We start from the raw sequence: 12,596 nt of genomic DNA, 5'->3' as shown, positions 1-12,596 counted from the left end.
ATAGTACAGTGTACAGGACGTATAATGTACAGGACGTATATAGTATAGTGTACAGGACGTATAATGTACAGGACGTATATAGTATAGTGTACAGGAGGTATATAGTATAGTGTACAGGACGTATAATGTACAGGACGTATATAGTACAGTGTACAGGACGTATATAGTATAGTGTACAGGACGTATATAGTACAGTGTACAGGACGTATAATGTACAGGACGTATATAGTACAGTGTACAGGAGGTATATAGTACAGTGTACAGGACGTATAATGTACAGGACGTATATAGTACAGTGTACAGGAGGTATATAGTATAGTGTACAGGACGTATATAGTATAGTGTACAGGAGGTATATAGTATAGTGTACAGGACGTATATAGTATAGTGTACAGGAGGTATATAGTACAGTGTACAGGAGGTATATAGTATAGTGTACAGGACGTATATAGTATAGTGTACAGGACGTATATAGTACAGTGTACAGGACGTATATAGTATAGTGTACAGGACGTATATAGTATAGTGTACAGGACGTATATAGTATAGTGTACAGGACGTATATAGTATAGTGTACAGGAGGTATATAGTACAGTGTACAGGGCGTACATAGTATAGTGTACAGGACGTATATAGTATAATGTACAGGACGTATATAGTATAGTGTACAGGACGTATATAGTACAGTGTACAGGACGTATATAGTATAGTGTACAGGACGTATATAGTACAGTGTACAGGACGTATATAGTATAGTGTACAGGACGTATATAGTACAGTGTACAGGACGTATATAGTATAGTGTACAGGACGTATATAGTATAATGTACAGGAGGTATATAGTATAGTGTACAGTATACAGCAGAGGACGGAGCTGCTCACAGGGAGGTTCCCGCCTCTTCCGTCTCCGGGATTCTATCTGCACAGGTGAGTTGTGTTGTGATGTCAGTGGGCGTGGCTTGCTCGGAGTCATGTGACCCAGCTCAGGTGTGTTCCAGGTGAGAGGAGACATGGCGGCCGGCAGGAGTGAGGAGCAGCCGTGCGGCTTCAGTGAGTACAGCTGTAATATAGAGTCCGGCCAGTAACAGGCAGAGGTTATAGCAGCCCGAGGATGGTGAGGGTTATACTGCAGAGCTAAGAGGGGCAATGAGGGCGTGTTATAATGGGGGACGCCGGAGGATGGGATAATGGGAGTAATGGGGGACGCCGGAGGATGCCATAATAGGAGTAATGGGGGACGCCGGAGGATGGGATAATGGGAGTAATGGGGGACGCCGGAGGATGGGATAATGGGAGTAATGGGGGACGCCGGAGGATGGGGTAATGGGGGACGCCGTAGGATGGGATAATGGGAGTAATGGGGGACGCCGGAGGATGCCATAATGGGAGTAATGGGGGACGCCGGAGGATGCCATAATGGGAGTAATGGGGGACGCCGGAGGATGCCATAATGGGAGTAATGGGGGACGCCGGAGGATGGGATAATGGGAGTAATGGGGGACGCCGGAGGAAGCTATAATGGGAGTAATGGGGGACGCCGGAGGATGCAATAATGAGAGTAATGGGGGATGCCGGAGGATGGGGTAATGGGGGACGCCGGAGGATGCCGTAATGGGGGACGCCGGAGGATGGGATAATGGGAGTAATGGGGGACGCCGGAGGATGCCATAATGGGAGTAATGGGGGACGCCGGAGGATGCCATAATGGGAGTAATGGGGGACGCCGGAGGATGGGATAATGGGAGTAATGGGGGATGCCAGAGGATGGGGTAATGGGGGACGCCGGAGGATGGGATAATGGGAGTAATGGGGGATGCCAGAGGAAGCTATAATGGGAGTAATGGGGGATGCCGGAGGATGCCGTAATGGGGGATGCCGTAATGGGAGTAATGGGGGACGCTGGAGGATGCCGTAATGGGGGACGCCGTAATGGTAGTAATGGGGGACGCCGGAGGATGCCGTATTGGGAGTATTGGGGGACCCCGGAGGATGCCGTATTGGGAGTATTGGGGGACCCCGGAGGATGCCGTATTGGGGGACGCCGGAGGATGCCGTATTGGGAGTATTGGGGGACGCCGGAGGATGTTGTATTGGGGGACGCCGGAGGATGCCGTATTGGGAGTATTGGGGGACGCCGGAGGATGCTGTAATGGGGGACGCTGGAGAATAATAATAATAATTAATAATAATCATCTTTATTTTTATATAGCGCTAACATATTCCGCAGCGCTTTACAGTTTGAACACATTATCATCGCTGTCCCCAATGGGGCTCACAATCTAAATTCCCTATCAGTATGTATTTGGAATGTGGGAGGAAACCGGAGAACCCGGAGGAAACCCACGCAAACACGGAGAGAACATACAAACTCTTTGCAGATGTTGTCCAAGGTGGGATTAGAACCCAGGACTCCAGCGCTGCAGTGCTATCCACTGCACCACCGTGCTGCCCAATAGAATGCCATAATGGGAGTAATGGGGGATGCCGGAGGATGGGAGAGTGGGAGTAATGGGGGACACCGGAGGTTGCCAAAATGGGAGTAATGAGGGACACCGGGGGATGCCGTAATGGGAGTATTGGGGGACGCTGGAGGATGCCGTACTCAGGGACGCCGGAGAATGGGAGTAATGGGGGACATCGGAGGATGCCGTAATGAAAGTAATGGGGGACACCGGGGGATGCCGTAATGGAAGTAATGGGGGACGCCGGAGGATGCCATAATGGGGGTAATGGGGGACGCCGGAGGATGCCGTAATGGGGGACGCCGGAGGATGCCGTAATGGGGGACGCCGGAGGATGCCGTAATGGGGGACGCCGGAGGATGCCGTAATGGGGGACGCCGGAGGATGCCGTAATGGGGGACGCCGGAGGATGCCGTAATGGGGGACGCCGGAGGATGTGATAATGGAAGGAGGGATTGGGAGCCACAGGGCGGTAGCTGCGGCCAAAGCTCGGGGACCTCTGAATTACATCGTTCATTGTTCTATTCTTCAGATTGAATCTCCCAGGGATTCGGACCCCCAGCCTGCGTTATTGTAGGCAGCACTGCCCAGTGGGGGAATCTCCTGTGATGTGCAGATAATACAGGTACACAGAGGTACACCTCCATATACCAGAGCAGCTCTATGTGCCTGTATCACAGACAGAAAAGGAAGATTTGTTTTTTTTCTTCCTTTCTATAAAATTATAATAAAATTATAATAGTGACCTTTTTACTGCACGTTTTCTTTTAATAAACCTCACAAATTAGCAAATAACAGACTCATTTGTGCCCCTTTAATCGTGACGACCGGCACAACAACAACAACCAGATTTATGGGGATCGGTAAATAATGTGAAAAAGACAAGTGATTTATTTTTTTTTTCTGTCATTAAACCCATTAAAAATGTAACGCTGAGGCCTCGTTCTCCAGGTGTCTGCACCGCACAGTAATAATCTTCTCTGGTTGTTGAGTTTCTAGTGTTATTTTGCCTTTTCCCCTTATTTGATCCTTTTTGGTGCTGATGTGAAGCCGTCCACCAAAGCCGCAGTGTTCACGAAATCTCATCCCCGTTGCTTGTACGTAGCTCGTAGTCACAGATACTGTAAATGCTGTGGAGTGTTTTGGGTTTTTTTGTGCAGAATTTTTTTGTGTTCAAACTGTCCAAGCAAATCAGATGTGATTTCATGAAATCTTCGCGCTCGGTGTGTTTAAGGACCCTGCTGAACTCGGTGGTTTTGGTGCCATGTTTTTCTCTACAGGCTTCTATGTCTGGGGGAAAAAACTGCAAAGATTACGTAGTTTGGTGCAGATCCTGCAAAAACCCAAACCACAGGATTTATGCAATGTGTGAACACGATATGGTCAGTATTTGTAAGCCAGAAGGGTCCGAGTCTCTACACAAGCCTGCAGGTCGGGGGGTTTTACTGACTTTATGAAGAAAAAACTTTTACTTGGTAGTTTTTTCTCTCTAACTCCCTTCAATGTAGTATCATATGGGGTGGTGGGTGCTGTGGGTGGGGGGCGCGCACCAATAGAACACTAATATAATAGAACACTATACTCTTTGGGAAGTATGTGCTCCTCCCGCCTGTGGCTCGCCGCTCGTGTTGCTGCCTCCCGCCTGTGGCTCGCCGCTCGTATTGCCGCCTGCAGCCTGTGGCTCGCCGCTCGTGTTGCCGCCTGCAGCCTGTGGCTCGCTGCTCGTGTTGCCGCCTGTAGCCTGTGGCTCGCTGCTCGTGTTGCCGCCTGTGGCTCGCTGCTCGTGTTGCCGCCTGTGGCTCGCTGCTCGTGTTGCCGCCTGTGGCTCGCTGCTCGTGTTGCCGCCTGTGGCTCGCTGCTCGTGTTGCCGCCTGTGGCTCGCTGCTCGTGTTGCCGCCTGTGGCTCGCTGCTCGTGTTGCCGCCTGTGGCTCGCTGCTCGTGTTGCCGCCTGTGGCTCGCTGCTCGTGTTGCCGCCTGTGGCTCGCTGCTCGTGTTGCCGCCTGTGGCTCGCTGCTCGTGTTGCCGCCTGTGGCTCGCTGCTCGTGTTGCCGCCTGTGGCTCGCTGCTCGTGTTGCCACCTCCAGTACTCTGGCTCTAAAGTTTGACTCCTGGCTGCACATTTTATATCTGCACCTATGGAGCAGAGTTAGGACCCTCTCCACTTCCATCCCATGTCCTGTGTCATAGGATGTGTATGCAGACGATATATACCACCAATAAGGTGTGGTTTTCCTATAGGGTCTTCTTTGTATGATGGTGGCAGACCCCAGCCTCGCCGTCCAGCTTCTTACTATCGGGGGTGAGCAGCATTAATGATCTCCGCTCTGCATCCATTGGTGCCATGCTCTCTTCTGGATAATCGTTGTTACAGGGTAGCTCTTTCCCTTCAGGCCACTTGAGACTTGTGGTTCTTCTCTCTCTGTACATTAGATGTGGTGAAAGGCCCTCGTCACTTGATGCGGACTGGGATCGCGCTGATTTTCATTGGCCATGTCAATTTCATCTTGGGCGCCATTGTTCATGGTACCGTGCTGCGACATGTGGCCAACCCAGAGAAGAGGGTGAGCCCCGAATACTGCACCGCCAACATAATCTCTGTGGTGTCCGGGCTGCTGGTGAGTAGCTGCTGATGTCGCAGGGTGCAGTTGTGAAGAGCGCCCCCTCTGGAGTACAGTGCACAAGCTATAGGCAAGTGTGGAGGGGGGTGAGTGCCACGTAAGAAGCTTCGGACACAGAAGTAGTAATGGGTTATTGTCCTCAATTCACAAAGGGCAAATGGAAATCTCACCGGCATCCGGTGGCGGCCAGTCGCCTCAGTTGTCGGCATCTGGTGGCGGCCCGTGACTTGTACAGTCTGTCAACCTCAAACACAGAAGATCTGGGGGAAGTTCTCAAGATGTTTGGAACAACCTGTGTACAAGTGACGAGAAGAAGTGGCGGAGGTGACGGTCTGTGACCAGACACTGATGGCGGAGGTGACGGTCTGTGACCAGACACTGATGGCGGAGGTGACGGTCTGTGACCAGACACTGATGGCGGAGGTGACGGTCTGTGACCAGACACTGATGGCGGAGGTGACGGTCTGTGACCAGACACTGATGGCGGAGGTGACGGTCTGTGACCAGACACTGATGGCGGAGGTGACGGTCTGTGACCAGACACTGATGGCGGAGGTGACGGTCTGTGACCAGACACTGATGGCGGAGGTGACGGTCTGTGACCAGACACTGATGGCGGAGGTGACGGTCTGTGACCAGACACTGATGGCGGAGGTGACGGGCCGTGACCAGACACCGATGAAAAATTTTCAAATTTACATTTCTCTTTTCTTCAGTCACTTATACGATTCTGTCCTCCGCCTCTTGCTTTCTTCTCCACACCTGCCTAAGACTTGCACAGCACTGTATGTGGGGGCACTATACTATATGTGGTGCACGTCATTATTCCAGAAATCTTAGTTTACTATATCCCCCCCCCCATCTTTCTCATATTCACACGTATTTCTGCAGAGCATCACAACAGGAATCTGCGCCATCCTTGCCTCCCGCAACCTGGGCTGTGGCAGAATCGTGAGTCTCCTCCATGACTGTCCTATACACTGCTGCGGACACTTCCCACCAGTCTTCTGATCGCTCCATCTGTCTGTCTGCAGCACTGGTCACTCCTGGTCCTGTCCCTGCTGAACGCCCTGCTCTCGGCAGCTTGTTTCGTGGGTCTTATCCTGTCTGTCTCACTGACCATTGCAAATGGAGGCAAGAACCTGGTCTCTGGATGTAACACAACGGTTCTCCCAGCAGACACCCGCTCCGTCATCATGAGCAACGAGTGCCCCTTCGACACAACACGGATTTATGTAAGTATACTGTACCTGCAGCCAACACCTCTCTATATGTAGCGGCAAACTCTACTGATAGGAGGCATTCTCAGTGATGTCACCGCTGATCTCTGGTGATGGATAGGAGACATTCTCAGTGATGTCACCGCTGATCTCTGGTGATGGATAGGAGGCATTCTCAGTGATGTCACCGCTGATCTCTGGTGATGGATAGGAGACATTCTCAGTGATGTCACCTCTGATCTCTGGTGATGGATAGGAGACATTATCAGTGATGTCACCGCTAATCTCTGGTGATGGATAGGAGGCATTCTCAGTGATGTCACCTCTGGTGATGGATAGGAGGCATTCTCAGTGATGTCACCGCTGATCTCTGGTGATGGATAGGAGGCATTCTCAGTGATGTCACCGCTGATCTCTGGTGATGGATAGGAGACATTCTCAGTGATGTCACCTCTGATCTCTAGTGATGGATAGGTGGCATTCTCAGTGATGTCACCGCTGATCTCTAGTGATGGATAGGAGGCATTCTCAGTGATGTCACCGCTGATCTCTGGTGATGGATAGGAGGCATTCTCAGTGATGTCACCGCTGATCTCTGGTGATGGATAGGAGACATTCTCAGTGATGTCACCACTGATCTCTGGTGATGGATAGGAGACATTCTCAGTGATGTTACCTCTGATCTCTGGTGATGGATAGGAGACATTATCAGTGATGTCACCGCTAATCTCTGGTGATGGATAGGAGGCATTCTCAGTGATGTCACCTCTGGTGATGGATAGGAGACATTCTCAGTGATGTCACCGCTGATCTCTAGTGATGGATAGGAGACATTCTCAGTGATGTCACAGCTGATCTCTGGTGATGGATAGGAGACATTCTCAGTGATGTCACCTCTGATCTCTGGTGATGGATAGGAGACATTCTCAGTGATATCACCTCTGATCTCTGGTGATGGATAGGAGGCATTCTCAGTGATGTCACCTCTGGTGATGGATAGGAGGCATTCTCTGTGATGTTACCTCTGATCTCTGGTGATGGATAGGAGGCATTCTCAGTGATGTTACCTCTGATCTCTGGTGATGGATAGGAGGCATTCTCAGTGATGTTACCTCTGATCTCTGGTGATGGATAGGAGGCATTCTCAGTGATGTCACCTCTGATCTCTGGTGATGGATAGGAGGCATTCTCAGTGATGTTACCTCTGATCTCTGGTGATGGATAGGAGACACTCAGTGATGTCACCGCTGATCTCCGGTGATGGATAGGAGGCATTCTCAGTGATGTCACCGCTGATCTCTAGTGATGGATAGGAGACATTCTCAGTGATGTCACCTCTGGTGATGGATAGGAGACATTCTCAGTGATGTCACCTCTGATCTCTGGTGATGGATAGGAGGCATTCTCAGTGATGTCACCGCTGATCTCTAGTGATGGATAGGAGGCATTCTCAGTGATGTCACCGCTGATCTCTGGTGATGGATAGGAGGCATTCTCAGTGATGTCACCTCTGATCTCTGGTGATGGATAGGAGACATTCTCAGTGATGTCACCGCTGATCTCTGGTGATGGATAGGAGACATTCTCAGTGATGTCACCGCTGATCTCTAGTGATGGATAGGAGGCATTCTCAGTGATGTCACCTCTGGTGATGGATAGGAGACATTCTCAGTGATGTCACCTCTGATCTCTGGTGATGGATAGGAGACATTCTCAGTGATGTCACCGCTGATCTCTGGTGATGGATACAAGGCATTCTCAGTGATGTCACCGCTGATCTCTGGTGATGGATAGGAGACATTCTCAGTGATGTCACTGCTGACCTCTAGTGATGGATAGGAGGCATTCTCAGTGATGTCACCGCTGATCTCTAGTGATGGATAGGAGGCATTCTCAGTGATGTCACCTCTGGTGATGGATAGGAGACATTCTCAGTGATGTCACCTCTGATCTCTGGTGATGGATAGGAGACATTCTCAGTGATGTCACCGCTGATCTCTGGTGATGGATACTGGCATTCTCAGTGATGTCACCGCTGATCTCTGGTGATGGATACAAGGCATTCTCAGTGATGTCACCGCTGATCTCTGGTGATGGATAGGAGACATTCTCAGTGATGTCACTGCTGACCTCTAGTGATGGATAGGAGGCATTCTCAGTGATGTCACCGCTGATCTCTGGTGATGGATAGGAGACATTCTCAGTGATGTCACCTCTGGTGATGGATAGGAGGCATTTTCAGTGATGTCACCTATGACCTCTAGTGATGGATAGGAGGCATTCTCAGTGATGTCACTGCTGACTCTAGTGATGGATAGGAGGCATTCTCAGTGATGTCACCGCTGATCTCTAGTGATGGATAGGAGGCATTCTCAGTGATGTCACTGCTGATCTCTAGTGATGGATAGGAGACATTCTCAGTGATGTCACCTCTGATCTCTGGTGATGGATAGGAGACATTCTCAGTGATGTCACCTCTGGTGATGGATAGGAGGCATTCTCAGTGATATCACTGAAAATGCCTCCTATCCATCATCAGAGATCAGCTGTGACATCACTGAGAATGTCTGTCCATCATTAGAGGTCAGCGGTGACATCTCTGAAAATGCCTCCTATCCATCTCTAGAGATCAGCGGTGACATCACCGCTGACCTCTATTGGTGGATAGACATTCTCAGTGATGTCACCGCTGACCTCTGTTGATGGATAGGAGGCATTCTCAGTGATGTCAACGCTGATCTCTAGTGATGGATAGGCGGCCATCACTGAGACTGACTTTTATCCATCTAAAGATCACCAGTGCCACTATATGCCTTGCTGCCTATCACTCCTCCCCACTTTCTTGTCTCCTCATTCATGGCGGGGGTGTCACTATAGTGGGTTGGAACACTAAAGATTAGACCAGTGATGGTTTTGGGCCCTGTCCAGTCAACGAGCTTCACGTTACATAAGTTCTCCTGTGGCGGACATGACAATGTTAGCTTTCTGTGACCATCATGTCTCCTCGGCACAGGACACCACGCTGGCTCTCTGGATCCCCTCCATGTTCCTGTCTATGGTGGAGGCTGCGCTATCAATCCGCTGTTGTGTGGTGGCATTTATCCTCCGAGGGATCGGTCCTTGTGGAGAGACTTATCTGAAGCAGAAGGTAAGTTGGTACCTGGGTCCATCAGATAGCCGCAGTAGAATATTCTCAGTGTGGTGAAGAACTAGTGGAGGTAGTCATGGGCCATTCTTCCTGGCTGTACCTCATGTTACCATAGCACCATTCCCTGGCAGCACTGAGGGTGATGGGGGAACCAGATGTGGGGTCCTGGGACATGCCTCACATGGGGATACCGTAGCGCCATTCTCTGGCAGCATTGGGGGTGATCTGGCACCAGATGTGGGGTCCGGGGACATGCCTGACATGGGGTTACCATAGCGCCACTCTCTGGCAGCACTGGGGGTGAGGGGGCACCAGATGTGGGGTCCTGGGACATGCCTCACATGGGGATACCGTAGCGCCATTCTCTGGCAGCATTGGGGGTGATCTGGCACCAGATGTGGGGTCCGGGGACATGCCTGACATGGGGTTACCATAGCGCCACTCTCTGGCAGCACTGGGGGTGAGGGGGCACCAGATGTGAGGGTCCTTGAACCTTCCTCACATGGGGTTACTATAATGCCATTCTGACAGCACTGGGGGTGATGGGGCACCAGATGTGGGGTCCTTGGACCTGCCTCACATGGGGTTACTATAGCGCCATTCTCCAGCAGCACTGGGGGTGATGGGGAACCAGATGTGGGGTCCTGGGATCTGCCTCACATGGGGTTACTATAGTGCCATTCTCCGACAGCACTCGGGGTGATCTGGCACCAGATGTGGGGTCCTGGGATCTGCCTCACATGGGGTTACCATAGCGCCATTCTCCGGCAGCACTTGGGAGGGGGGGGGGTCCTGGGGCACCAGATGTGGGGTCCTGGGGCATGCCTGACATGGGGTTACCATAGCGCCATTCTCTGACAGCACTGGGGGTGATCTGGCACCAGATGTGGGGTCCTGGGATCTGCCTCACATGGGGTTACCATAGCACTATTCTTGGAAGCTGGGGCCAGATGATATGTGGGAGGCAGGTAGGAACACGCAGGTGGACTTCGGGGTGGATTTACTCCAGAGCTGTCATCAGATTCCTGCTTGTCCGGTTCTCAGACAATCGGGAGAATTACTATAAAAGGTGTAATGTGAGGCCGCTGCTGGCATGTTACCAGGGCCCATATGTCGGCTTGTGCTAACAGGACTATGTCTCAGCTACAGGAGCAGGCGGCCGACAATGAGCGGCTGGAGGATGCAGTGAGGCCGGAAACCCACCAGCTCATCGAGGCTCAGGCATAGGCATCACAGTGGAGGTGAGATTCCTTGGTGGAGGCCACCTCATTCCCTGGATATGGGGGCCTGTCTGTGCATGTGTGGGGATAAGGTTTGCTGAGCGCTGGGGGAATCGCCGGGTGATGGGATGTCAGTGCGGGGCGCTTCAGATTGCCGAGCGATGGGTTTTGTTAGCTGTGGGGATGTCCTGTCGGGGAGGATCGCTGATCTTCTTCCATTATATTACAGGTGGGCTGGATGCACGGACTGAGCTGGAGGGGCAGGAGGTCCTCTGCCGCGTGGCCTCTTGTTTGGTGTCTCTCTTGCCGTTTTATTAGCTGTTTTATTTGCTGTACATTTTTCATGTTCTGTATTCTGATATTTTGTGAATAAATCCGACTTTCTTATTTCCGGCTCCTCAGTGTCAGGGAAAAGCAGAACATTCTCCTTTCAGAGTTCCAGCAATGCAGGGGACGGTCCTTGTCTGAGGTCAGACCTTGCGCTTTGCTGCAGTTTCCAGGAAATCTCCAGTTCTTGTTTACCATGGTCCAGTGATCTAGAACCTACCCTCCAAAAATACAGGGGTGACTAGCGGCTCCTCTGAGCCTCCAATGTTTTCCACATGGGATAATCAGAAGTCGATCATTGGTGATCAGAGTCCTTCGGTGCTCGGCCTGACTCCACCGAGGATGAGGAGATAGGACGCGCATCTACCGGACACTGCCCTGGGTGGGAGTCAGATAGGGATGACATGACACGGGAGGCAAATCTACAGCATTTTATTACAGAAGATTGGGCCGCTCGCCTCACTGGAAGGAAAAGCTGGTGTTGGGGGGCGCTCCACACCACCGACTGATGAACCGCAGGACATCCTGGCACTCGGGGCTGTGGCTGGTCTGTGGGCGACAGAAAATGGGTCATAGGATCAGGCGAAAACCACGTTATGGAGAGGCAGATACGGGGAGCAAGCAGTAGACTCGGAAGGACGGGCGTCAGCGGAGGCAGATGTGCAAGATGGAGGTCGGGGAGATTAGCGGAGGGGAGGCAGACGTACAAGATGGAGGATGGGAGGTCAGCGGAGGGGAAGCAGACGTGCAAGATGGAGGACGGGGGGTCAGCGGGGCGGAAGTGCAAGATGGAGGACGGGAGGTCAGCAAGGCGGATGTGCAAGATGGAGGTCGGGGAGATCAGCGGAGGGGAGGCAGACGTACAAGATGGAGGTCGGGGGAGATCATCGGAGGGGAAGCATACATACAAGATGGAGGATGGGAGGTCAGCGGAGGGGAAGCAGACGTACAAGATGGAGGATGGGAGGTCAGCGGAGGGGAAGCAGACGTACAAGATGGAGGATGGCAGGTCAGCGGAGGGGAAGCAGACGTGCAAGATGGAGGACAGGGAGGTCAGCGGGGCAGAAGTGCAAGACAGAGGTTGGGAGGTCAGCGGAGGGGAGGCAGACATGCAAAACAAAAGGCGGGAGGCATACGTGCAAGATGGAGGACGGGAGGTCAGCGAGGCGGAGGTAGATGTGCAAGATGGAGGACGGGGAGGTCAGCGAGGCGGACGTGCAAGATGGAGGACGGGGAGGTCAGCGGGTGGGAGTGGCACCCACCTTAATGGCCATGAGCAGTCTGTTCCAGTCTTCCTTGTTTGCCGCTTTGCCCGGTTGTGTGAACTCGATCTTGTTCCTGAGGACGGGGTACCCTGCAGGGAGACGCTCTGTCAGCCGCTTACTAGGTGAGGTGGGGCTCTGCCCACACGTGGCCTGTTCTCTGCATTGCTGGAGGCTTGCTGACACTTGTGGTGCGTGTAGCACTCAGAGGTCCGCATGTCCCCTTCGGCTGAGATACGTGTCGTCTGCGTGTGATCAGATGCATTTTTACCCCTTGGATGCTATGGTTTTGTGTATTAGGACAAAATAAAGCGTGGCCATCCAACCTCTGAAAAAGC

The 12,596-nt window shown here is 52.0% G+C and overlaps 2 protein-coding genes across 3 annotated transcripts in view; one reads left to right on the top strand and one right to left on the bottom strand.

Annotated features, from left to right (window-relative positions):
• The first annotated feature begins 939 nt into the window (after positions 1-939).
• Positions 940-11,056, top strand: KRTCAP3 (keratinocyte associated protein 3). The gene is made up of 7 exons (XM_077291985.1): positions 940-1,050; positions 4,894-5,078; positions 5,973-6,032; positions 6,116-6,316; positions 9,315-9,449; positions 10,593-10,690; positions 10,899-11,056. The coding sequence occupies exons 1-6, from the start codon at positions 1,011-1,013 to the stop codon at positions 10,674-10,676; spliced, it is 705 nt and encodes a 234-aa protein (XP_077148100.1). The 5' UTR covers positions 940-1,010; the 3' UTR covers positions 10,677-10,690; positions 10,899-11,056.
• A 356-nt stretch (positions 11,057-11,412) lies between these two features.
• The window catches only part of IFT172 (intraflagellar transport 172), a 76,387-nt gene continuing 75,203 nt past the window's right edge, over positions 11,413-12,596 (bottom strand). For both annotated transcript variants that reach the window (XM_077291975.1, XM_077291974.1), the window contains 2 exons: positions 12,259-12,350; positions 11,413-11,545 (listed from right to left, as the gene is read on the bottom strand). In XM_077291975.1, coding sequence (XP_077148090.1) covers positions 11,456-11,545; positions 12,259-12,350 — 182 coding nt within the window. In that variant the 3' untranslated portion in view covers positions 11,413-11,455. The remainder of the gene's footprint in view (positions 11,546-12,258; positions 12,351-12,596) is intronic.

This window comes from Ranitomeya variabilis, chromosome 2 (assembly GCF_051348905.1).
Source record: "Ranitomeya variabilis isolate aRanVar5 chromosome 2, aRanVar5.hap1, whole genome shotgun sequence".
Lineage (NCBI taxonomy): Eukaryota > Metazoa > Chordata > Amphibia > Anura > Dendrobatidae > Ranitomeya > Ranitomeya variabilis.
This window is presented reverse-complemented; position numbering and strand designations above follow the sequence as displayed.